Source organism: Epinephelus moara, chromosome 24 (genome assembly GCF_006386435.1).
Source record: "Epinephelus moara isolate mb chromosome 24, YSFRI_EMoa_1.0, whole genome shotgun sequence".
In the NCBI taxonomy this organism is placed as follows: Eukaryota; Metazoa; Chordata; class Actinopteri; order Perciformes; family Serranidae; genus Epinephelus; species Epinephelus moara.
The window spans coordinates 10,529,845-10,557,528 of NC_065529.1; the positions used below are offsets into that span (position 1 = coordinate 10,529,845).

Below are 27,684 nucleotides of genomic sequence, written 5' to 3' on the forward strand. Positions count from 1 at the left end.
GCCTCCTGTAAGTGGGAGATGGATGGGAGGAAGAATATACGTCTAAAAACTTTGAACCAGTTTCAACACCCACGGCAATTGTTTGGAGGATATCCTCAATCAAGGTCCCAAAGAGCACAATGAATAGTCTCGCTGACAGAAACTTGCTGCCCCCAACAACCTCCTCGACCTGCGTACTGTGTGCTAGAGAAGAATGAATGTGCCGGCACTCGCTCCAAGCACAACACCACAGTGACGTGAACTTTGTTTCTCATTAAGCGGTGCCAAAAAGAGTCTTCTGTCATGTTAAACACGTCACTTATCTTTTAATAGTTTAGTGGTTGCTGGCACAACAGTGAGATAAAGCTTGCTGTGGTTTTAATACACATGGTCAGATTAACCTGTTATTTGGCCAGAATAGCTTGTTAACTTATATGTGTCTCAAGGGCAAAGATTTGTACATGAGCCTTTATTTACAACTGCCACCACCTTGCCACTGTCCTTTTTGTGTAAGTACCTTGTCCCTTCCAGGTTCCCTTTCAGTACAGTGCACACTGCAGACTACACTGGGCATCTTCTTCTTGTCTTCTTGCTCAGGATGTCTGGTTGGTATCTTAAATAATACTGCCCCCAGATTTTCCTTGTGTGAATAATTCCATATGAGAATAATATAAACTAAAATATTTCCAAATTTACAACTAGATTTTGACACAAACATTATGTAGTAACGCAGGGCCCCTCTTCTGTGATGCTGCGCTTTAACTTAGCAAATTCCTTAATAAATTTAATCACATGTAATCTGTTTTTTTGTCCACATTGCCCAGTTAGTGATCCAGTTTTGAACATAAGGCCCTGACACTTCAAGCTGACAGTTGGCTGTTTGTCAATGTTATGCCATTGGTGAGTATCTGTCGCCTCAGTGTAGTGTGGTGTGTCTCGCACTGTTGGCCCCGTTGCCTTTTTTTGGGCAATTTAGCATGTTGAATCGACATCTGAGATGGCAGAGCTGGTTGGTGAATGAAATCACTGCACGACAAGAGAAACGGAATTGAGGACAGTAAACAAAGAGCTACAGTCAAGAGGGACTGAGACCAAAACAAACTTGTTACATAAGGTAAGATTTGTTTTTTAGCCATTTGGCTCATTGGCAGAAATGTTTCTTGATGGTTTGTGTTATTGTACCACTGGTGCACAGTAAATATGCTCTGTTCTTTCAACATTGGACTGTGTTGTTAATGTGCTAACTGGCTAACTAGCATCAAGACAGTCTAATGGTTTCCCTTTTTAATAACAAATACAGATTACAGCTGTCTGCTGGTGTGGAGAGTTATTTTCTCTCAACTGTTGTCTTTGCGGTTTGTTTATGTGCAACATTTTGAGCCAAGGCACTGCAACATTAGGTAACGCAACAGAGGGCCTCCATTGCTGCTAATTCTCTGAAGTTGATTTGGTGTGTCTGGGCCTTTATGAGAGTTGAAATTGATCCTCATTAAAATAAAAAAAAACACCTATACATGGACATGTATGTGTACTATAGCTAACCACCTGACCACAATAGCATAAACCAAACTACAAAAACACCAAATGACAGCCGTAGTAGTAGTAACAGGGGTTGGACCAATTGTTTTGCAACTCACAAGTAAGTCTCAAGTCTTTTTACTCAAGTCGCAAGTCAACTCCCTAGTCCTAAACTTTGAGTTTTGAGTCCTAAAGAAGTGATAATACGCTCTTTATCATTCATACAACAGAGTAAAAATTAAACTTATAAAAATCATGGGTGCTTTTAAAAAATGTTAGCTAGGCATTAGCTCACTAAATATGTTTATATTAGTCTTGACTTAGCCTGCTGTTTTTTGTGCAACCTCAAATGTCGAACGATGTTGAAAGTTGTTGCGTCTCCGTCCGTAGTTTTTGACCAGCATGTTTTGAATGTTGCAATTTGTTTTTGTTGACTACCATGTAGTTTTTGTACTCAAACAAAAATTATGGCTAGTATCATTTTTTTCCGTATGCGCTGAGACACGGAAGGTTCATGGTTCTCTCCTGCATCTTCACTGGATCTGGCACATTGGGGAAATATGTGTCAACTTGCTGGGAATGAATAGCGTTAATGTTAGCTGATTCAGAAAATGGAGAGAAATCAGTTGATTCATGGCACACTCTTTAAATAACATAATAACATATATTTTAATCTTTGGGCTTGGGGGAAGGTGTCAAGTAGCCTATTTTAAATTCAAAAACAAGTCATTGGCATTCAAGTCCAAGTTAAGTTGCAAGACTTTTTGTTTTTTATTTTGTCAAGTCTAAAGTCATCAAACGTGGGATTCACATCTCACTTGAGTCAAAGTAATGTGACTCAAGTTCATACCTCAGACTAGTAGTTGTAGTATTGTTCTTTATATTAAAAATACATTTTATACCTTAAAGAGCAAAGATCAAGAACATAAATATTCTGAAGTTAGAAATATAGGGAAAACCCTTAGTGGAACTGTACAAGGGGATTAGAGAATAATAAAACATGATATGATTAATCTAAGTCTTTATGTCTTAATCTAAGTCTTTATGTCTTGATATGTCTTTGAAATGATTTCAAAGCTGGCAGCAGAGATTGAGCTCATAAGGCATGTCCAAGAACTCTCAAGAAGACTGAGTGGCAGAGCCTGGTCACCTCTTACTTATATATTTCCCCTGTATGTTGTGATGTTTTAGTATAGTGTTGTGAATGCATGTTTCAAATAGTCTTTTAAATGGGTTCCTAAAAAATGAGCAGACTAAAGTACAATGTGCATTTTGAATGTTGGGGCTCCCCCTTCTGGACATATTAAGGATTTTCCCCCCAATTGATTTCTTAAAATTATCTTTTACAGCTCAATTTTTTCCCTAAAAACAATGTTGATTTTAAATTAAGACGTTCAAACAATATATAACAATGTTATTTCTTTTTTTGTTTTTTATAGTAGTCAAAGTTCCAGAAACTGTAGTTCTAATAAAGATGTGTAAACAGCCATATTCTCACTCATAAATGATGCAGCCATCCTTTTGCCAGGCAGTAATACAGTGTATCATTTGCTCAAAATCAAAATTTGCTTAAAAGCCTATAAATTTCCCTGACTGCTTTTCTGGGCCCTGGCTCTCCCAGCGAGGCCCAAGGTACTGCTTTGGCCTATAATTTTACACTGTACAAATCTTATATGTAATGTCATGTCATCCTCAGCCTTACAAAAGGACAACAAGCAGTAAACCAATCCATGCCTGACATCTCTATCAGTTGCTAGAGCCAGAAAATCCAAATATGGTCAGAGTGAGTTTGGTTGGAGTTGAGGTTGGGCAAGCAAGCCATAGCCAACACAACTGATGGTGATAGATCAACACACCTGTCAATCAAGGGAAACACTCCCCCAAATATACTTCTGTCAGTTGTGTTTTGAGTGCAATGTTTGTTAAATGTCCAATATTCCCCTTTAATCTGTAATACCAACACAGAAGGCACACATTTAGAAGTGAAAAGAACTGAGAGCTGAATAATCTTTGGAGCAATGGTGTTTACAGGGAGATTGTGTGGGTTTTCCTGTCCCTTTAAATGGATACTTCACCTACAAAATGACCATTTGTATATCAATTAGTCATGCTATGTTACTTTAAAATTGTAAAGAAAACGTTTTTCTCGCATGCCTCCACGTCAAATAGTGAACATAAAGATTAATTGATTGTTCATCACACTCGTGCTGCTCATTGTTCCTTCCTGCAGGCTGTCTGTCCTGTTTATGAAGTCACTATTTCGGTACCGTTGCTACTTCCTGTGGGGGCTTAAAGGCAAGACCCATTCCGTGAACACTTTGGTCCGATCTATCTGACGTTTCTTTTGAGTTTATTTTATACACTTTGTTACTTTGCTATCATCTTTGATAAAAAAAAAAAAAAAAAAAAAAATTGTAAATAAACACTGTGATTGGGTCTATATGGTTTTGCTGTTGTAAAACGTGGCCCCCAGTAAATATATACATCAATATGTTCGCTGTTTTCTGTGGAGATATGTGAGGAACAAAGTTTTTTTTCACAAATTTAAGGTAACACGACATGACTAATTGATTTACAAGTGATTATTTTATGAGTTAAGTATTCCTTTAAATTCCCTTCTATTCCACTCTAACACAGGCTTAGTGGTCAGTAGTGGTGGCTGATGCTTGGCTTGTGTCTGATGTACAATCTAGGAATTGTAGCCGTTTTAGTACGTAGTACCTCCGTTTTAGGCTACTTACATGTAAAGTAATAGGACATGTTAACATAAACTTAAATACAGTGAGTTAATGTAACCAAGTACTAATACTTTTTTGGGAGTATCTGCTTTATTTGAGTTTTTATATTTCTGTCACATTTCAATTTTACGCCACTACAGTTCCTGAATAAAATGGATACTTTTACTCTAATGAATTTCACCAAAGCATCTTAGTTATTTACTATCAACTAAAGGAAGGGAGGGAGAGATGGATGGATGAATGAAGGAATGGGAGAGAAGGAACTATTTGTGCTTTCAGTCCTTTCAGTTGTGAGAAGTGTAATGAAAGGCTCTGTTTTTAAGGTGGTGTAGGTTACATGTTAAGAAGAAATAAACTTTATAATTCTCAAAATTCTGACCACTTGCTTTTTTTTTAACTGCATTTACTTGTAATTTTAAGTTTGATACTTAATATCCTAACAAATGACTTTTGATACTTAAGTACAGCAAATATCAGATACTTTAAGACTTCTACTCAAGAAATATTCTAACAAGTAACTTTAACTTCTACATAAGTCATTTTATGGTAAGGGACTTATCAGAGGAGGGGGTGGCTTCAAAAAACTTAACCTTTGATGTTTTGAAATGAAATATGACTATTTTAAGCTCTCTTTTAGGCATTTGTCTAACATGTGTTCAAGGACCATCACAAATGTATGATTTATCATTTTATTTTATGATAAATTGTGTAACTTTGGCAATTTTGAAAGAAAACATAAAAATCAGTGGTAAGATAAATACAAATTACAGCCATTTAAAGTTGAATGCCTCTCTCCTAAGCCAAAAAACAACAATAACAAAAAACAAAAACAGAAGTCACTCCCCAGTGCTTAAAATTTATTTGACACGTCCCTCTCCTGTTTGCACCACCTAACAGTCCCTAAGATATCTGTACTTTCCTGTGTAGGCTACTTCTACTCAAATGTGGGTGGCACAGGTAGACCTACTTCATCCACCACTGCTTAAATAAACTCATTTAAACTCATCATACTCCACAGTTTGACCATAACAACATGGTCAGTGTGCTGGAGTTCAGCTATGCCAGGGGTAGGCAACCTGTGGCCCTGGAGCCACATGTGGCTCTTTAGCCCCTGTCCAGTGGCTCCTCGAGCCTTTGAGAAAAGAAGTCTATGGAAATTCATTCTATGAATCCAAATGTTGCCGAACCTCGATAGCAGTGGCTGGTTAGCTATGGATGCCAAATCCAAAAAAGTAAATTGAATAAAATAGAGAATGTAGTAGTGCGTGGACAGATTTGTTTGCTCTCACTGCCAGCTCTGCAAAATTTAAGTACCAAATAATCAGATAGTGCCCTGCACAGTGTCCACCTTGTGGTAAAACATAGGGCCTATTAACAAATGCTTATTTAGACCATAAGTATAAGCTAATTCAGACTTAATAGGCTATGTTACCTTGATTATAAGGCTCAAACATGTTTTGCGACTCCACACAGATTTTCAAATTATTTTTGGTCAAAAATGGCTCTTTTAATGGCAAAGGTTGCAGACCCCTGAGCTATGCAAACATGACAGTGACAGTTTAGTGGATCGCATTGGTCGGCGAATGTGCAATAGATTGTCCCTCCACGGCCCCCGTTGCAGTACTCGGAGACGTAACTGTTAGGTGGCGGTGGTCAGCCATATTGTCTCTGATACAGCAGAAATCACACACTGGCACAGACACACCGGCGACGGAGGGAGGCGAGGACCGTTGGCTTGACGAAACTCAGCTTACTAGGAAGCATTTCGGTCGTCGAATTGACCAAGGGGGTAAATATCCACTCCAGTGTTTGTCTACATGTGACAATGCAGACTCCCATTGTCTGTGGGAAGCAACGAGCGTTCACGTTAGCCATGCTAAGGTTAGCGGGCTAGCTATTTGGGCCCGCCTAGAGCCGATAAGTTACCAGCACCTTCTGCTCACACCGAAAGCCATTCCAGTTGGGTGGTCTAGCTAACTAATAAGTTATCTGAAAATATAGCAAGTTAAGCCACTGCCTGAACAAATTTGTAAACTCCATACAACGTTTAACTTACTCCTCAGTCTACGAGCGAATGTCGACGGAACATTAACGTTATGGATGTCGTACAATTTTGAGTGACTAACGTAAACTGTGTAACGTCAATTTAAGAATAACCTTGAATTTAGCGAAGCCGGTCTACATAAGTTTTGCACCCATCCTTGTGCCTTTTGATTTAATACGACTGTGGGGAACCTAGGTTTCGATTAAATGTATTGCTGATAGGTCTAACGTTAGCTAGCTAGCTAACATAGATGAATGCTGAATTGAGATGTTGATTCGGGGAAGGTTTTCATTCACGGTGCAAGACAGGGTCTTTTGAGGATTATAATCATAAAGTATTCCGTTATCAACGTTAACGTACACCTGATGATCAATTACGTCCTTGCGTTTCCCACCGGAAGAAAAAGACTCAGGATATATTGCCAAATCAGTCCGTATCATCGATGTATTCACGTTATTTGTTGATTCGGGGTAACGGTGGGTTGTTAGTTATCGTTGGTTAACCAAAGACTTGTCAGTTATGGGGATAGCCTAATTTATAATGTCAGTCAACAGCAAACAATGTGTAGTTCAATAAAGTAACATTAGCTACAGTGCGAATCGGCTGTTATCAGCTAGCATAGCAAACGCTACGAGGCTAACGATCTACAGAACGACAGAAATTGCGCATGTAACGTAAACCTTTGTGTCAAGTTGAACTGGAAATAAGATGGTTAAGCTAACAGTACTAACGCTTGCGGGTAACCTGGTAAAGTTAACATCTGGCGTAACAAACGTCTCAATATTTGACTCATTGGCCCCACAGAGCCTCATATTCTTGCGCCTGAGTAACGTTATAAAGCCACATTGGGTTGACTCTCGGTTCTGTCTTATGAAAGTCGTGTTCTTGTCACATGTCAGTGGTGTCGTGTTGGCCAAGCGTACGATTAGCTGCATGTTAGATTTCTACTCGAGATCTACACTCAGCCGCTAGTTTATTAGGTCCACCTAACTAAGACTAATGCAGCCTGGTCAGTGCTGCAATAAACTCTACCTACATCACTATTTTCCATAGGTCTTAGATATACCTGTGGAAAAAGCTGGTGGAAAGGGCTGGCAATACTTTCCAGCACATAAATGGTCTAATACTCCAGGAGAACAGCAGGGAGAGGGGCAGGAAATCAAAATGGTTGGCAACCATGGGATGTGTATTTAATTATTTATCATAATTGTATCATTTATATCATGTATAACATATCCTTTATATCGTTTAGATCATCAGTGTGTTTACTTGTCAGATTAGCTGGCAGAGAAAATAGAAATTGCGAAACTATTGCAGCAGATCACAAGCTGGTGTTGTTTCAAAGCCTTTTTCCCCCGTTGGTGTTTCCCCCAGCGTAAATCTGAACCAAATGTTAATAGTAATGCTAACCACAGAAGGGGGCACTAAAGGAAGTATTATTTTAAGAGGAGGGAAACACTTTTCGAGGTAGGAACAGACTTTGAGACAACACTGGTGCTTCTGCCCTATCCACCGCAGCAGAAAGGTACAGGAGGGATAGAGCAAGGGAAGATGGTTCAGTTGTTAATTGATCAGGATGGCCGTGTTCTTGGACAAAGCAAAAAAAATAAAAAATGCGAAAGTGGGTGACCACATATACTCTAGTGGTCGTTAATATACCCGGATAGCCGGCCTAAGTAAATTCTATTTGGAGGAAACTGCTTTACAAAGATTATTTTGTTCACTTTTTGTTGGAACTGTGTTAGAGAGGCTCTCATTCAATTGTATGATAATATTGGAGGCTGTAGTTTGTGGTGCTGTCGAATTTTGAATTGAATTTGAATTACACAGAGGTGTTTTTGCTATCAAGCATTCATCATTGATTCAAATGGAATTGTAAAATAATAGAATTGCCTTTCAGAATAAGTTTCAACAAAAATTGAACATGCTAACCTATTGAAGGTAGGATTTATTGCAGAAATGTTGCATTAGACTGCATTGGTTTTATCTTGGTGTTCTTGAACAGGTAACTGAATGTAGGGCCGCCCCCTGAAAGCTGAAGATTTGAATCATCAGTCAGACACCCCTCAGTTGACTGAGAGTCCTCAAGTCCACCGGTCTGTTTTTTTTCTTCTGTCAGTCAGTATGCAGTGTACCTCTGAGGACGTTTGGGTCCCCAGATTTAGCATTAGAGTGAGCGCTCCTTGCTTTAATGCTGCTCTAAGGTACAGGCAGCTGTAGACCCAGACTCAGGGGGGAGTCTGAGTGAGACAGATACCTGGAGGAAGAGAAGCCTTGGCCCATCAGGCTCTGAGATAATGTTGCCTTCTGCTCTCTGTGTAGGAGTGGTAAATTTACAGTTCACAGAAGNATATATATATATATATATATATATATATATATATGCATACATATATACATATATATCCATACATATATACATATATATCGGGAAAAATGTTGTTGCACATTTCTGATTCATCAGCAGCGTAGTTAGCCGGCATTAGTGCCAAGGACCAACTTGGCTTAGTGTATGCAGGTCACTATTTCACATATATATGAAAAGGTTTCCATTGTTCATTGTTCCTTACTTGACCTCGGTTGGAAATAGATTTAATTGTTGAGTTGCTCTGGTGGGTGGTGTCATTTGAAGAATGGATTTGTCTGTTGGAATGAGATCAATAATTACACAGCATATCCCTGCCCTAGTAATTCAACAGGCTGTCAATACTTTTGGGAGTCAATGGTGATGTTCAAAATGTACAGCTAGAGCTGGACCCATTTTAACTTCTTTTATCTGGTCACCACCCAGAGCTCATGACCATAGGTGAAGGTTAGAGCACTTTTGTGAGCTTCAGAATCAACTCCCTCCTCACTACAACAGCCTGACACAGTGCCTTTGTATGCTGCAACAGTCTGCCTGTTGATCTGACGCTCCATCTTAAGCTTTATTCATATTAGTGCGAGACAAGGTGGCACAGGCCTCTGTAGTTGTGCACCAGCTACAAACATGCACAGAGGCATTAATGGCCAATGCAGTGCTCATTGCAGTGTGCTCTAAAAACTAAGGCGCTATACAAAGTATTTCCTGCACAAGCAAGAAGTCAATGAGCATCACCGGCAGAAAGTTATTGGAATACTAGGCTACCCCCACATACTGCCAAAAATGTATTTGTGTAGCTTTTACAGTGATCTCATGTTCTTCCACTTGCAGCTTAAAGCCTCTTCTTTTCCCAGTTTGGTTGCTATTTCTTTCCAAGAAGTTAAGGCCATTTGACTGTCCCTGTGGTCTCTCAATGAAGAGTTTTTTTTATTAAAGATCATTCAGTATGTCTGTACAGGTGAACCTACTCAGTCAGTCGTCCCTCAAAGGACGCCTGGTAACAAAAATTTAAAGGTGCAAGACCAAGGGCTGCGACAACTTTTGGAGCCTTTAAGACCGCTGCAAAAGGGGTGATTACATCATTTTCTGGCACACAAAGCTTGACCAGGGACACATTGGTCAGTATAGACCATGCATTAACCACAGTCGTGGACAACAAGTCAGAGTCTTAAGGATCTGTGACTCTGTGGGCTGGAGCCATGTCCTTTTAAATTGATTGACAGAGACACAGCAGACATCTGTGATGCATCAGTATCAATCAGGAATCTAATTTCACTTATCCTTAATTTTCTCTGTCACTGTCCTCTTTAGCTATCCCACCGTGCCCCTGGTGGCCCCTCCCCCCGTCCTCAGGCAAAGCCCCCCCCCAAACCCCTTGCCCTGTTGGGATCAACTCCCTCAACCCCTACCTTCCCTCCTCTTCCTCCCTCCCTCCCACCCACCCATCCTCCCTTTATTTCAACCGTCCTCCGCTGCAGTGAGGTCGCCCCACCATCTCTGCCAAGCTGTCGGACATGTCAGGACCCGTGCCGAGCCGGGCCCGAGTGTATACCGAGGTCAACACTCACCGGCCCAGGGAGTACTGGGACTATGAGTCCCATGTGGTTGAGTGGGGGTAAATACCTTGTCAATCCTTACACAACATATGCAGCATGCTGCTTGACAACTCTTCAACCCAGCTAATGTCTGGTCACGGTGTCTTTTTTTCCTTCACAGAAACCAGGATGACTTCCAGTTGGTGCGTAAACTAGGGCGTGGCAAGTACAGTGAAGTGTTTGAGGCAATCAACATCACCAATAATGAGAAGGTGGTTGTGAAGATACTTAAGGTAAATCTACACAGAGAAGGGGGCTTGGATCAAGTCAGTGGCTCTGATTGAATGATTTAATGCTTTAATCCCATCAGCCAACCTCTGCCTCCTCCTTTTCCCTTTAGCCCGTGAAGAAAAAGAAAATCAAGCGTGAGATCAAGATTTTGGAGAACCTACGTGGAGGTCCTAACATAATCTCCCTCATCGATATCGTGAAAGACCCTGTAGTAAGTATAATATATTGATTGGCAAGAACACTTGATACTTTGGTTATGAGTACAGTCAGGCCATATTTTATTTATTTTTGTTTTCCTGATGACAATTTATATTGTGTGAAAACAACTTGTATGTTGGGGATTCTGAAATATCATTACTGTATCAATAGCGTGGCGAGCCCACCACCTGTGCAAGCTTATCGATTTTGCTTGGGAAGTATGTGTCTGTAAGTACTTGGCCAACTATGGCTGTAAGTTAGATAAATGTGTCTAAGCAGTTACACAGCCTTGTATTCCAATTTCAGGGCTCTCTCCAAAGAACAGCACAACACTGAATATGTTATGATTTGGGATGTCTCAAAGATCGGTATCAGAGCCGATCAAGGCATTTTTTAACTGGTTGGGATCGGCTACTGAGCTATACAGAGCCAGAGCCTATCCCTTGTTTTACGTCAGCTGTTTTTTTTTTTTTAATATATATACCCATGAAGCTTTCATGCACAGCAATGCAATGAGTGCAGCTGTCATCAACTCTCCTCTGCTTGTCTCTCCTGAAATCTGCTGAGCTCCTGCACACGAGCAGGGGCTGAGCCCCACCTGTGGCGAAACACTACATGTCATAAAGCAAAAGGCTGAATAACACTGTTTATATATGTTATTCAGTTTTTCGTGGCCCCCCCTAATATAATGGTAGGGGAAACGCTGTTGTTTACTAAAGTAAAGTTGTTAGTACTCCTTTCATTTCAGCTCAGTGTGAGAAACTGCTTGTTTGTCATCTATGGCGCATGGTGTTTCCCTGCCCTGCTCGGGGGGAGACGGGAGAGGCAGACAGTGGTGTAGGGCTGATGACAACCACACTCACCAGGCCACTGCGAAATCAACAAAAGCCCCACGACCAAAAAGCCAATAAGATTAATTTCTTAATTATTCCTGCATAGAAGTCCAGATGATGAAAATAAACACTCAACAGAACACAGCTGATACAGGTGGCTCAGACACAGGCTGCACCAAAGCAACAAAACACAACACAAAAGGGGAGGGTTTGTTATTGTATACTTTATTTTGTAAAAAAACAAACAAACAAAAGAAACCCTGAAGGAACAGTTTGGATGCAGGGATTTTTTTTTTCTTAATGCATTGCAGACTTATTCAGTTGTCAAGCGTACAGGCACTGTGCAGCTGTATTATCTAAGAAAATAGAAATATCAGATCAGGGCTCGGTATGGGAAGATTCTCAATATTAATTAACTCGGATTGGGATCTGGGACAAAAAAAAAAAGATCGGAACATCACTAATTATGAGATAGTGTGCCATCATGGTTTCAAACCTGTTTTCAATTAAGATTTCAGCTTTGAGCTTTAAGAAAATATTGTTGTTTTTTTATTTTATTGTTTTCAAGACTGACTTGAACCTATAACTACTTCGAAGACAAATGATACTCCGATAAAATCTATAAGCCTCAGCTCAGCAGATGATAGTTTGATCCAGTTTACGTACGTTGTGCCCACAGTCCGAAATTAACAGCCGCCAAGCGCCAAATGCTACTATTGTTCTCTGCTGTCTATCTGTAGCCCTTTCTAAACAGAAATCATGCCATAGAGCCACTATGAAGTCCCTTCTTAATGCCACCTTTACTTTTATTTATTTTTTTTTTTTTTACATAGAACCAAACAACGGCGACATCATGCTGCTCCAGTGTGTGATTTTTACACAGCATCCTGGCATTAGGGAATCAAATGAGGCATGACACGTGTGACATGTAACATAACAGCACCAGCCTCTAGTGTGACATATACATGTTGGCCGTGCTTTATAAACAGCAGCAATGTTTATAATGTTCATTTACTGTCTCTGTTATATGGCAAAGCCATACAAAGCTGACATAGCTGACCTTGGTGCATTTAACTTCACCCTGTGAACTCAGTTATTGATTTTCAAAACAGGAGTGTTTTTTTCTTCTTCTTGTTTTTCTTTGTTAAATACATGGCATTACTTTCTTGTCTCTTCACTACAACATTTTAATGATTAGGTACTGAAATTATAACAATATCCCATTATTTTCTACATTGACAGGTTTAAAAGTTCATTACGTCATCAGCAAACCCCATAATAATGTTCAACAGGTCCCCAAGTACTGCTGTGATCGCTTTTGAAATTATTTGACTGAATTTACGCCCAATATGCATACATTTTGGCCAGTAAAGATATGCATGTTTGATATAAACAAAACTATCACTTGCCGGTATAAAATATGCTTGGCTGGTGAGTCCCTGTGACTGGCGAGTCAAAGTTAATTTCAGACACTTGCAGTCATACCTTGCAGCTACTATTGTCATGCATTTGCGTCATGGTAATTAAGAATTGCATGTCAAACTGTTGGGAAGAACAAAAGCCAGAGTTTTTTCTCAGTTGGGTGATCCTCAAAAGCTCATTATTCCTTTACTGTCACCAAGTCCCAGACACTATGAAACCAGAGAAAGTGAAGTCATCAACTGAAGTAGGACGTAAATTTCCCTTTAGTGCATCTCATGAAACACGAAGATTAGGCAAATTAGATTCACTTTGGAATTAAAAATGACTGCGGCTTCTGAAACACAACTTTCACACCCAGGGACAAAAGCAGGGGGTCATCCTGTGTTTCTTTGCATTTACTATTGACTGATGGTTGACTGAATTAGTGAATTAATGAAATGGGGGTGTGCAGTTGTGGAAAAGGAGAAGGAAACTCCAGAACACCTGTCTCCACAGCATATTTCTGCTTTAAAGGGTAACTGCACTGTAGGGCTGCACAATCAATCAAATATTAATCACGAGTTTCCAGCAATTTAATGAACATGATCAACTGCAATTTTGATGTTTAAAATGTGTGCTTAGCTCATAGAAAACTTTGCTTTGTATCAAACTAAGCCCTCCCTGTACTAGCAGCCTCCACTTTTGAAGGGCTGGCACGCACCCTGGAGCTCAGCCTATGAAAAACTGTACTGAATGTTGCAACTACAGACAGACAAAACCAAAATTATCTGTCATCAACCATCATCATGTGTTGTTTGGACATGGGTGCGAACAATTCAAATGCAAAGAGTGCAAAGTGTCTGTGCCACAAAGCAACACAACAAATTTGTTAATCCACCTGAAAAAACACCACAATCCACAGTATGGTGATTGATGAAGGCCCTGCAGAATAACGTCTCTAACGTTACTGGACTGCTACCCCTAATCCCTGTTCTAGCATCAATTTAGACATTCATAACCAGGGATTAGCACGATTAGCCGTCTAAACGGTGAAACGTCCGCCCCCTCGCTAGTTGGCACCAGAAATATTAGTCGGTTAAACCAGTTAATGTTTTATTCATGTTCAAGGTCACTTAACTGTCATGCAGCTGCCCACCACTAGTGGGGGCTACAGAGCTGTCAGACAGCAGTCCCCTTCCTTGCGGTAATGCTTGAATAGACTGGAGTTTTAAAAACAACACGGTGGGAAATTGGAGAGATGTCCTCGCCAAATCAGCACGGTTTGGCAGTACTTTGATCTAGAAAATGAATTCTGCAGCAATTTATCTTTTTTGAGAAGTTATATTATTTGTTAACTGGATGTGAGTTGTTGTCAGATAATATGCAGGGTTTATATTTGTACTGCACGGTACAAAATGCCTCTCATTTCAGCTGAAATGTAATTATAAATTAGATGTTGTTTTATTAACTTAAAAGGGAATTGCTATCATTTCTGTCAGATAATCGGCAAGGTTCATTGTGCCCCACATTTCAGAGGCAATTTTTTTTATTTTAGATGTTATTATGAAGAAGACCCTTATGTTAAGTCTTATTTTGATGCAAGATTTGGTAAGGCGGATTTATACTTGTTCGTCAGCTCTATGCAAAGCCTACACCGCAGCCTACGCACATGGCCTTCACCGTTGTGAGCATTTATACTTATGTGGTGGTGTGTCTGTATCGCTCTGCAGTTACACCTTCAAAATACTAGTCGGCAGCAGGGTTTCTCTGAAGTGCTATAAAGTTTAGTGGATTCAAAACACATATTAAACATGGCTTAATAGACACAATTTCAATTACAAGTACACAAGTAGGCTTCACTATGCAGGGCTCCAGACTAACCTTTTTTAGACAATTTTAGGAGCACAAGCAGAAACTTTAGGGGCTAACCTTGAATTGTCCTGCAATGCAGTTATTCACATCTTTGGCCATTTTAACTGTATCATAAACTGTTCGTAGTCTACTGTATATTAATATTGGACTGGTTTTATTATTTAAGTATTAAGCATCACAGAGACTTGTGGTTGGCGTGAATGTGGAAGAGTCCGATTAATAATTCCACTAACACAAATGAAATGAACAGCTGACAGTGCTGAGAAAAATCTAAAAATTTTGCTCGGATTCGGTTCGGGTTCGGCCCACTTAACATGCTGCTGTGTTGCGTTACAGCCTATTCCAGTGCTGGAATTTGTTATTTACTTGACAACGTCTGAATGCAACACAGACTCCACTCCATTGTGCCGTTTATAATTGTCAGTCAGAAAAATGCGGGCCGAGCCAGTGAGTGAGTGAGGGAGGGAGCGAGGGAGCAAGGGAGCGAGCGCGCGCTCACCTGTCTGTCTGTGTATGTGCACACACCGGGGCCGAACTCCGCCGTGCGCGTTACAGAGAGCAGAGGAGGATTGTAAAGGTGTGACCATGTAGAGACAGAAATGACATGCTGACGTGTAAACAATAGTCATCATGTTAAAAGGTGAAACGTTACACCGTATAACACGATAAATAGTATATTGTTATGAAGAGTCCGTCGCACAAAATAATATGACTTTAGTTTATGAAGAGATAAGACGGATATGCTTTACCAGCGGACCGTTCGAGCAAGTCCGGCTTCTCTGCTGCTAACGCTGCTGCCGGGATACAGCTGAGGAGGAGCCGGCTGCTAATGCTATGTACCGGGACACTGCTAATGCTGCTTGCCATGCTGCTGTAGCTCAGTCGTAACTGTAACTGATGCTGAGACTCTACTGACTGCGTGACTGGTAGACGGCGGTGGATGGCAAAACGTAATAGGCCAAAACACAAATTCAAAACATAAACATGATTTGCGGACTGTAAAACATTTTTTTAAATGTGAATATTCTGGCTGTACTATTGTTGTCGGTGAGATCAGTATGTTATATGAACATTATTCCTTAGTCTCTGTGACATATTAGGAGGATTTTACGACTATTTGCTTTAGATTTCTTACATATAGCTCCTTTAATTAACAGGAACCAGGTGAATATGAAAGCAGTGCTCTGTTGATTTCATTTTTGGTGAAACTTTTTGGTACAATTAAATTTACATTTTGAGATGCACTTTAAATAAGGACCAGCTTTATTTTGATGCAAAGAATAGTGCATTAGCAGGAATGTAGCACAACATGGAAGTGAAAGCAGTGCTCTATCATTTAAAACTTTTTCATCCTAAAAACAATGAATAATTGTGATAAATAATCCTGATCTCAATATTGATAAACATAATAAACATTATTATCGTGCAGTCCTACAGCAATGAAACGATCAGCAAATAAATCTTGAATTCACATGTGCTCTGAGCCAAAACAATTAGCCAATCTACAGAAAATTAATCAACGGTTTTAATAATTCAGTGGTTCTTTAAGTAAAAATGTCAAAAATTATTGCTGTAGCTTGTTAAATGTATGTGTTTTTTTCTGTTACTCTTTGTTAAATATCATTTTGATTTAAATATCTTGGGGATTGGATAGTTGATAAAACAAAACATTAAAAGACTTCACTTTGGACTGAGAACTTTTTAAGGACTTTTTTTTACTATCTTCTACCAATAACAAACTATACAATAAGTTGTAAAGACAGTTGATAGACTTGCAATGTATTATCCTTAGTTGTAAACCTAGACTTTTCATCTTCCCCCATTGTAATAAAAGATCCTGGGGAGAGCTCTGTTTTAGGAAGCACCCTTTTACACACATTTAAAATGCTTAAACAATGACTTGATAAACCAATTGACTAAAGAGAAATTGCTGAACATGCTCAAAACCGATAAACGCAAAGCAGTCATGAAGTTAAAACACTTTAAAATTTTCTGCTTTCCTCTATTTGCATCATTGTTATTTAAATGCCCTCTAAAATACCCTTTGATTGCTGCTCAGACAAACAAAACAGTTTTAAGACATCACTTGAGCTCTGGCAACTTGAGTTTAGAGGCTGATTAATAGAATATAAACCAATGAATAGATGGTGAAAGTTGGTTGGTTAGTTGTAGCTGTAGTTCACTCTAGTTAGTGGCTGCCTGGTTAGTTTGTACAGAGTTGTACAGGGCCATACCTTTTTAACTGTGTTGCTGTTTTAGTCAAACAGATAAAATGAACTGCGCCTGCTGGTAGATATCGTTGGTTAAGACTGCAACACATTAAATACACAACCTTTATGTTTTTTTCCCCCCCCAGTCCCGGACACCCGCCTTGGTCTTTGAGCATGTTAACAACACAGACTTTAAGGTAGGAACTAAACTTTTTTCTGTCCTCTATAAAACGTTGTGTAAGATTATAGAAACCTCCTTTCTTGGCATACTCGTTGTTCTTCTGTACACGTGTGTGTATGTGATGGAGGAATATGAAAGTCCAGTGCTATGTCTTCGGTGCCAGAAAGTTGACCATCTTCTGGTTCTATCCTCAATCACTGGCACATTTCCACAGGTTTATGTGAGTGATGCATGATCCATGAATGCATGCTGCCTGTGAAAGCCCAGGCTTTCACAAATTGGCTACCTAAGTTAGCTTAGTTTTGCAACAGAAAATAAAATGCTGCAGTCAATTTCTGGAAGGCTAACCAGCCACCATATTGTTTTACGTTCTTACGAGGGAAACTGATGAATTTAAACCAACTCTGTGTCACCACAGTGTGGGCAGTTTGTGCAGTTTGTTCAGATCAAAGGTGTTTGTCTTCTCTACTAGCTGCCTGGGGCTGCCCACTCATCTGCCGGCAGGGGTCCCCACGTTTGTGTCATCTAGGGGATGAGCGGGCAGCTCCAGGTGCTTGCAGACCAGAGCGGGCTGAGCGTTGTTCATTTGCATTTAACATTACTGCCCACATTGCAACGACACAGAGCTGTTTGAAAATTGGCATATTTAACCATCATACATTCTTCATGAGCCTTCATCTCAATGAGCAATCATATTGATTTACATTAAATGCTAACATTAATTGGACCTTTTTGCGGGTCGGCTCCACAGACTGGATGCTGTCTTTTAAGATGCAGAAGCACTGATGCTGTGCTGTTTTGGTAGGCTAGTTTAGTTTTACAGTAGATGCACTGTACAGAGTTCTCGTTTTGTTTCAGCTTGAAGTGATCCCAAACTGGGGACGCTATGCATCATTTTCTGTCTCTTCATTTTGCAATCAAATCACGTCTTGTCCTTTGAGGTGTCACCTTCAAAGCACCTGTCCACAGCATAAGCATCTTGTGTTACAGTAAAAATCAGCTGTGTGAAACACAGTGCACCATATACAGTTATATACATTAAACAAACCTTCAATGCAAATAGATTTTATCGATGATATTTAGTAGTCAAATTATTCATGTTTTCCCACTAATTACATTGTTTTGGTCTCCAGCAACTGTACCAGACCCTGACAGACTATGACATCCGATTCTACATGTACGAGATCCTCAAGGTGAGTCCGGTTCAGCTGCCTCTAAACTCATCATCTCTAACCTCTAAATATCCTGCAGGTGGCAAGGTATTACGTCCTTAAACAAGTTCTCATGTAGTCTGATTCTGTTTAGGCCATCAACATTGTGTGTGTTGGCACCATCTTATTGTAATCTGTTGCGATTTTGGAATTACTGGTAAGAAAAAAGTTGCGTGACCAATGAATAACAAAGTGTCTTTGCCCTTGTGTGTAGGCCCTGGACTACTGCCACAGCATGGGAATCATGCATAGAGATGTGAAGCCACATAATGTGATGATTGATCATGAACACCGCAAGGTGAGTGATCCCGTCAGTCACTGTCTCCAACCTTAGCCACAAGACAATGATTATTGCTGTTATGTAGCTTTTTGTTTGGCTGCTATGTCTCTACTTCTCTTCCTTTTTCCCATTGTGTACTCAATTCAGTAATGTGTGACAAATAAGTAACTCTGTTCACTTTACTGCATTAAACAGTAATAAATGCACCATCTGCTTGTAGTTGCCAACTTATTCTTTTCTTTGTCCACAGTTGCGCCTTATTGACTGGGGTCTGGCCGAGTTTTACCACCCAGGACAGGAGTACAACGTCAGAGTCGCCTCCCGCTACTTTAAAGGACCTGAGCTCCTGGTGGACTATCAGGTACAGCTGTGGGCTTGTATGCTTTAGGTTAGGGGTGTCCAGACTTTTTTGAGTGGTGGCCAGATTCGATAATGTGAAAATACCTGGGGGCCAACTGCCTTCCACATCATATGGGTTTAAAAAAAAAAAAAAATCCCGTACAAATTACACAACCATAACTGTTTAATCTTTTAGTGAAAAAGTATTCAACCTTCCAAAGCTTTTGGAAGAGGCAGCCCTGTGGTCATATATGCTACCATGATATACCTGCTGCCAGTTAACTGTTCATTTGCTTGTTTACCATCTGTCTAAAAATACATTAGTTCAGCCAGTGTAGTTCTTACTTAGTGAATGTCTACAAACTGTATGATTGTCCTGCCATCGTGAGGTGAACGGAAAAAAATGCAAAGTAGTCTTGCTTGATTAACCAACATTGTTAGGTCAGCCATTTATAGTATATTTTGAATAACAAGCTGGGGGCTGTTGAAAATCAGCCGCATGGCTAGATTGGTCCCTTGGGCTTAGGACATGCCTGCCTTAGGTGGAGTTGACATGTAAAGTATAGTACAGTGAAGGTCTTTCTAGTATGCCCGTGGCCTTGCATTGGTCCTGATTATGTGTCACAAAAACAGTCTGAGACAATGCTGGGTCAGATTTCAGGGTTTCAGAGGGGAGTAGGGGTTTGCAGATGGTACACCTCAAACCTTTATGACATTTTTTTATGTATCTGAAAAGGTGTCCGTAACGGATCACTTAAAAGTATCATTCTTACATTATTAATGATGATATACAGTTAATTATTGCTGTCTCAATGGATTTGATGTTACCTCATGGATGGTAATGTTCAGGTAATAATAACCATCTGAACACAGCATTAGAAACATTTTGAACAATATTTGTAACAGTCCTGATCCTCTACCTGTGCACGTGAAGACACACCTTTATGAGTTGATTAAAGATATCAGAATCAGATCATTTATGATTATCATGCAGCCATAACAAATCTGTGTCAGTGTACCACAGGCAGCTCTGTGTTGGGGAAACACTGGATAACGTTAATCTTTGTGATATGTAGGGGTGGGTGAGTACATCATTATCTCTGTCTTTGTCTGTTCAAGCATTTCTTTATCTGTACTCTGAATGGGTGGGTTTAATTTGGAAGTGGGTGGGGTTTAAATTAAGAATGGATGGGATCAACCAGAAGTAGTTATTAAAACCTGAAATTGACATGGGTTGATCAGAGCTTGCTTTACTTATTACTAAGTATAAATCTATTTATAGAACAAGCTCAAGATTGAGCTTCAGATCATTTATGATCACAAGATTAAGAGACTGAACACAGCTAACCAAATGAGGATTTTCCTTCATCACAAGTACGGGTATTGGCACATTTTACTTGGATGGTACTCATACTTGTAAAAAGAACATTATGTGTTCTGGATACTTTGTCTGATTATTCAGCTCAACCCTATTGATATGCACCACATCTTCTTGGGTGTCAACAGAACCACACTACCTGAACTATCCCTGCTGCAGTTGAAGGCTCAAACAAGCTTACATGCTTGTTTCTGATTGCCAGAGACAAACTGCATTGTTTATGTATCTTTTTGTTCTTCATGATACATCAGTGCTCATTTAAATTGTATCTGGTTGGTCTTTGCTTTCATTCTATCTGTGCTCCATTTGAGACTTGAACTGTGTGTGTTTTGTGTGTATGTTTCAGATGTATGACTACAGTCTGGATATGTGGAGCTTGGGCTGTATGTTGGCGAGCATGATCTTCAGGAAGGAGCCCTTCTTCCATGGCCATGACAACTATGACCAGGTAAACACAAAGCAAGGTTGGCTGGCAGGGCCAAATTCTCCTACTAGCTGTCCATAGCTACTTTACTGTTAAGGCAGCACAACACAATTCTCTTTATTGGAAGGCTATGGGCTGAGAAGCAGCTACACATATGTCAAGCTATGATTTCCATGATTACTGTGGTTGCTTTTTTTAATAGTATTCACATGACATGGAATGGCTTTTCTGGCCACAGATCTCATTTGAGTGGTCACTGGCCAGTATTTTCTATAGCTGACTTGTCTGGGTTTGAGTAGATTTGTGTCTGAAAGGGTTAAATTCTGTCTTACAGAGCTGACAAATTGTGTGTTCCTTGTTTGTGCTACTGTAGTTGGTGAGAATAGCCAAGGTTCTGGGTACTGAGGACCTCTACGACTACATTGACAAGTACAATATTGAACTGGAACCTCGCTTCAACGACATTCTGGGAAGGTGAGAGCGGTTACCATTATCACATGATGATAATAGGATCTTTGGTATGCAGGCTTTTATTTTGTAACTGTCCTCAGCACTTATGTTGGGGAAAAAGATCTACATACTATCAATAGTGAACCCAAAAACTGGCCCAAATTACAGTATTTTAAATGTAACAGCTTGAGTTCATCCCTGCTTTATGCATGCTGCTCTGTGGTTGTGATCATTGAACTTTCTGTCTGTGTCCACGGTTCACTTTCTTCTTGTAAATTGTCAAATGCTATTTTTATGCCTGTGCGCTGGCAACAGGCATGGCCGGAGACCTTATGCAGCCTCTCCAGGGCTTTTGACTCCTTGACTCAAGGATAAACTGATAAGATTTTGGTGGTCAAAGGTCAATGTGACCTCACAAAACACCTTTTGGCCATAACTCAGTAATGTATTTACTAATTATGACAGGCAATTTCACAAAAAAGTGTAATCAGATACTTGTAGTCTTAAATGTGTCTCTTGCCCTCAGGCATTCTCGTAAGCGGTGGGAGCGGTTTGTCCACAGTGAGAACCAGCACCTGGTCAGCCCTGAGGCTTTGGATTTCCTGGACAAGCTGCTGCGCTACGACCACCAGGCCCGGCTGACAGCCCGCGAGGCCATGGATCACCCTTACTTCTGTAAGCCCTCATAAACGGCCAGTGTATTTTCGTTAGCAAGAATGAAATCACAATCTGTAATAGTAATGAAAAAATAAATAATTGATTTTCTTTTTTTGTTGCTGCAGTCCCCATCGTGAAAGATCAGTCTCGTGTGGCCGGATCAGCCAACCTGCCCAGTGGGAACACGGCTGTTAGCACAGCCAGCATGATCACTGGTGAGAACACACGCACACATCATTAAATTGTTATACTGCCCCCTGATCCCATGTTTTTATTCTACCTACGTACTGAGATCTTGGAGCAGAGCTTTACAACAAAGTGCTCACAAGTGGTTAGACAGGTTTGGAATATTTGCTCTGTTTAATCAGATTATTAAAGCCACTGATTGAGAAGTAAGAACAAAGGCTAACATTAAAGTTGTTGTAAAAACATCCTTCAATTTTTGCAGAGCTGTTTCCTGGTTTGTATTGTCACACAGTGCCAAGTATCGATTTTAATTATATTTATATATATTTTTTATAAATTCCAAGACGGCAATGGTTGAAAGGTAGAACTCGAGATTTAAAAACAAGAGGGTGACGTCACGGTAGCTATGTCCATTATTTTTCTGTGGTCTCAGCAGAGCTTCACATAGAGGGCACTCATGGTCATTCACATCGTCAAAAAAATGCCAGGTGGAACGATGCAGAGTGAAGCTTCATGCACTGGTGCTTTGTTTCTACATAGGGTGACATGTAGCTAGTGTTGTATGTTGAGGTTAATGAGTAGTTGACAGTCTGTCTGAAGTTGACATGTATTAAATATATTGACGTGACTTTAATGAGGTCAATTAGATTGGCAGTGTCTGGTGTGGTAAGTGTAATTAAAAGCCCAGCCCCAGTTAACCACACCCTCTTTGCATGTTTGTTTGGTGACTGAACACAGTGTTTTGGATCTGTTTTCTAACTGTCTCTGTGGCTCTCCTTTCCTCAGGTATCTCTGCCTTGCCAGCGTCCACTGCCCTGGGCCCTCTCACTGGCTCGCCGGTCCTGTCTGCTGCCACCAATGTCCTGAGCGCCCCGGTGCCCGCTGCTGCTGGTGCCCCGCAGTGACACCCCACCCCACATTCACCCCCCCTACCCCCTCTCCCCAGGCTCTCCCTCCCCATCACCACCCAGCCTGGGGAGGGGGAAACTAGACAGGTGCCACTCTACCAGCCCTCACCACATCCAACATAACTCAGTGTGACCGCGCCTCACCCACCTTCTGGCTGAAGGACGCCATCGTCTAAGAAGAGAACGATGTTTTTCCGTTCCTTTTCCTCCTTGAATGAACTTGTTAACCTGACATCTGAAATGAATGTTCTGTGTAACTGAAATATACAGGTATTCCTTTCATTTTCCCACAAGCCGTAGTGAATACAAAGGGGTGTGTGTTTGTGTGTGGTGAGTCTGAGAGCAATTGTCATCCAGGGCTGATTCGGGGCCTCAACAGCCCCCCCCCCCCCCCGTGTGTGTTTAGTTTGGATTGTGAAGGCAGTGGTCAATAAGTACATCAGCAGAAGGCAAAAGAAAGAGATGTTGGCTATCAGGACCAAAAGGAGCACATCCTGTATAGTTTACTACTGCAGCATCGTCAAAAACAATACCTGATGACACTTAATTTACCTCCCCAGATGAGTCTAAACACCCTCCAGATCACAGCATTTTGGAAGTGTTTGGTGCTGTTCAGTGCTCCAGGTATATGTGAACACAATGACACTTCAACACTTTCTCTGCCTGAGTAGTTTTGTCTTGCCTTTCTTACCAAACCGGATCACCAGTCTTCTTTTGATATGCGACTCTCCGTCAAGTCATCCGTTATTAATTAGTTTTGTACTGAAATGTTCTGGACTGCTGGATAAGGTTCATCACCATCAAGTGGTTTGATCGACTCTAGTCTTGTACTATGATCTCTTAAGAAGCCAGGTAAGGTTCATTCAGGTTCTCAAAAGAAATGGTTTCTCAAACGTGCTGCTTTCCAGTTCCTTGAATTACTTCAAGTGGCTTTTCTTGAATTACTTCAAGACATAACCAAAGTTTACTCAGTTGGTTGGAAGAAGAGACTGACCAAACCTAGTTTTGTTTAGTGGGAGTTACTCATGGAGATACTGTATTGCAGGTTGACAATGTGGGATCTAGTGAAAAAAGATGACAACATGATAGAATAATCCTCTGCAGGTGACTGAAGTGCTGTTAGTATTGGAGGAAAGTTCTCTTGTGTAGTGACATGGGGAAGCTTTGTGATGAGTAAGACAGCTTACTGGCCTTCACCAACATGTTGAGGGAAATACTGGAGCTGAATTGTTGCATAGCACTTGAAGGGTAGAGTTTTCCCAGTGTTTTAGTGCCAGAGTTTGAAAGTGTAAGTTTTAGACCCTGCTGTACATACGCATTTTTTTTTTTTTTTTTTTTTTTCATTTCCAAACCTGAAAAATGCAAATAAATCAGAACATGTATACATTGACCTGAGAACGGAGCAGTTTGAATCCCTACATCACTGTATATATTTTTATGTCCTTATGTAGAAGACTAGTATTTGAAAATATTTGTGTAAATAAACACGTGTTTTATTTATCAGGTACATCTGACTGATTTATGTCTGTCATGTTCACACAGACCACCCTTCTCACATACACAGATCACATCATGTTACAAAATGCAAATTATAGAAGGTCTGGTGTGTAAGATTATGGGAGAACTAAGGCTCAATTACACTCCCTTTACGTACGAAAATAGATGCGCTTGTGAACATCACTACCCTCATACTTCCATGGTTCCTTTATGATGGCATAGATACGACCAAGAGATGGCCCTAGAGGGCAGAGTTAAAAGTTTCATTCAACAAAGAAGGAGGTTGTAATATTGTACCTATAAACAGAGGCAGTGTTGTAGAAAGCAGTGGTCAGTGCAGCCATTATATACATCACAACATGTGGACGGAAAATGCTTTTCACTATGTTACTGATTCTTTATGTACCACCATTTGAATTTCTTTGTCATCTCCAACGGTTGCTTCCACGAACTCCAGTGGTACTGCTCTGTTTCGTCTGTATCTGCAGGCTTTCAGATAACGTGCACAAATACGGATTAAATGAATGAAGTGAATGCTCAGAAGGCTCCGTACTCCACTGTATCAGTATCTAATGTGGAGTATTAATAAGCCCCTAGTAGCATCTAGCGGTGAGGACTGCAAATTCCAAGAGCTGAAACTTAAGTTTAGAATTCCTTCAGTGTTCATTGTTCAGGAGGTTTTTACAGGGAGCCAGATTATCCTCAGAGTTCTCTTCTTTTCCAAAACAAACAGACCAGGTGATTTTAACCAGTAAAATCATGGAATAAAGCAGTTTGTTTTTTATAAATCTGTGTTCCTCCTATGCTGTTTGGCATGTCAAAGACAGGTTGCTATCTTAGCACTTGCTAATTTGTGCTTACCTTTTTCTCTGATAACTTAAGATCCAGATGTACAGGAGGTGTTTACTAGGAGGTGAATTATCCACAGAGGTCTCTTCCTCTCAAAACAAATGGATCAGGTGATTTAAACCATAATAAACATATATACAGTATTTTTCTGATGCATGTTGCAGAGGGGCTGCCAAGTATGTTGGTCGACGTGAAAACATGAATGGCACTACCTAGAGCCGATGTTTAGTTTGTCTGTTAAGGGCTACTGCATAAACATGGTGCTGCAACATCATGGTCTCTGTAGAGGAGGACCTGCTCCCTATATAGATATAAACGGATTTAACATTATTGTTGTCCAGGCCTGGAAAAGTCATGGAATTAAAAAAAAAAAAAAAATTAAAGTTTTGGAAAAGTCATGGGACTTTTGTTGTGTATAATGAAATGAAAGTTCAGAGTTTTCTACAGTCTTTAAAGGCATTGTTTCTCAAGCCAAATGTTAGTCTTTTACTACAAAATCACCTCTGTATTTAAAGGATGTATTTTTGCATAAAACAAGGACTGTACTGATTTTTTTTTGCCAGTGTCTTCCAAAGAGACACATTAGTAGTGGATTACTTTGTGGCCAGTAGTTATGGCAAACAAAGCCCTATGAACCATTTCCTTTATTTTCTGAGCCCACTAGATGTTGCTCTTGGTTTTAAGAAAAAGGCTCAAGGTATGGCAAGTCACTGTGCTTTCCAGTACCTACACTACCACACTATATGGTATGCCAGAAAAGATTTAGTATGTCCCAGTGCATAGTATGTGAAATGCAGAATGCCCAAAATACAGGATGTCCTACTACATCTGGTTGTATTTTGCAGTTTTCAAGTCAACATGCTTGTCCGACTATTCTGACCCACAATTCTCTGCACAGTCACATCGAATGAACCACGAACAAATGATAGCTCTTAACAGCTGTCAGAAGCTGCAATGATAGACGAGCAGTCAATTAGTAATAATAGGAATGTTAATTGTTAAAGTGAACAAAATCATCATAAAGATAACCAACAAAAGGACATAACTATGAGAATAATTGACAAAGAAATGCGTATGTTATTTTACTATTGTGAATATAATAGTGAATATTTGACTCTACAATGTATGCAGTGTGGGAGCCAAAATTATATTAGCAAACTCTGACCCCTTTCTGTTGCCTGAGTTGACCACATGTTGTGGCTGTGTATGAGTGAGGATAAAGCAAAGGGAGGCTGCCTGGAGGGTGTGGCTGGAGCGGGAGGGAAAGTCTTCAACCTCACATCCTCAGGGCCTGATGCAGAGACTGTCCTTGCCTTTATTTTTATAGAATCCTTAGTTTGTCTTAACAATCCCTATTTAGACTTAAATTTATACCTTCTGAGTGTTGTATTATTTTTTTGTTTATAATAAATAATGATTGATTTTTGGATTTTTTGGATGTATCGAGTCAGACATATTAGCTCAGCCATCATAGTGGTTATATGGGACCAAGAATAACCACTACATGCAGGTTTAAGTTAAAAGTTAAACTACATACATCGCAAAAGTAACAACAGCAGAGCTCTCTCTCATGCTGGCTTTCTTACTGCAAAATACAACCACACGTAGCAGGACATCCTCGTATTTCTGTTGTTCAGCATTTGACATTGTATATTTTGGGACAAAGTATTTTTTTTGCCATACTATATAGTATGGTAGTAAAGGTGTTGGAATGCACAGATTCTTACCCTTACCCTAACCAACCCCACTTCTCCTTCCTAAACCTCACCAAAGGCACATTCAATCTTAAAATGTGTGCACTGTTTTGCTATTTGAACGACATGTTTCCTGGAAAGGGTTCAAAACGATGTGAAATGGGCTCTGACGTTTGTTTTCTCTTGTTTTGTGAGTTTGTCAGAGGTGTTACCCAATCAGCAGCAACATGGATATAAACTAAATTCTAGTTGATCTTTACATATTGTACATACAATTCTTGTGTTTATTTCATACTTGCTTTGGCAATGTAACATATGTTTCCCATAATGCCAATAAAGCCCCTTTAAACTGAACTGAATGACACCCAACAACAGAGAATTCAACGCACCACCGTTTCTGTTTAACTAAATGTTTCGCTATGTTTTGTCAGGGCTTAACACAGCCCAATCCAACCAATGAAGGCAATAAATACTTGATAATCATAGGGAGAGTAATATTAGGATTTGCATATTTGCACACCGTACTTCATGAGAACTTGGAAGCAACAGTGAATGCCTTCCCCTGCATCCCCTAACAGCTCAGTGTGGCCATGCTAAGAAGAAATAGCGTATTACATCCAGGGCTCAAGGCTAAGGAATCATTTGAAAC

The 27,684-nt window shown here is 40.1% G+C and overlaps 1 protein-coding gene and 1 non-coding gene across 2 annotated transcripts; both read left to right on the plus strand.

Annotated features, from left to right (window-relative positions):
* The first annotated feature begins 5,866 nt into the window (after window positions 1-5,866).
* On the plus strand, window positions 5,867-23,389 carry LOC126385369 (casein kinase II subunit alpha). Its single transcript, XM_050036942.1, has 13 exons — window positions 5,867-6,024; window positions 9,953-10,256; window positions 10,358-10,469; window positions 10,577-10,678; window positions 17,128-17,178; window positions 18,296-18,355; window positions 18,588-18,671; window positions 18,904-19,014; window positions 20,717-20,818; window positions 21,168-21,268; window positions 21,771-21,919; window positions 22,027-22,116; window positions 22,874-23,389. Exons 2-13 carry the CDS (start codon window positions 10,156-10,158, stop codon window positions 22,990-22,992), a joined length of 1,182 nt encoding a protein of 393 aa, XP_049892899.1. The 5' UTR covers window positions 5,867-6,024; window positions 9,953-10,155; the 3' UTR covers window positions 22,993-23,389.
* Window positions 17,234-17,370, plus strand: LOC126386866 (small nucleolar RNA SNORA57). Its single transcript, XR_007569559.1, has one exon. It is a non-coding gene; the product is annotated as a small nucleolar RNA SNORA57 (small nucleolar RNA).
* Window positions 23,390-27,684: the final 4,295 nt, after the last annotated feature.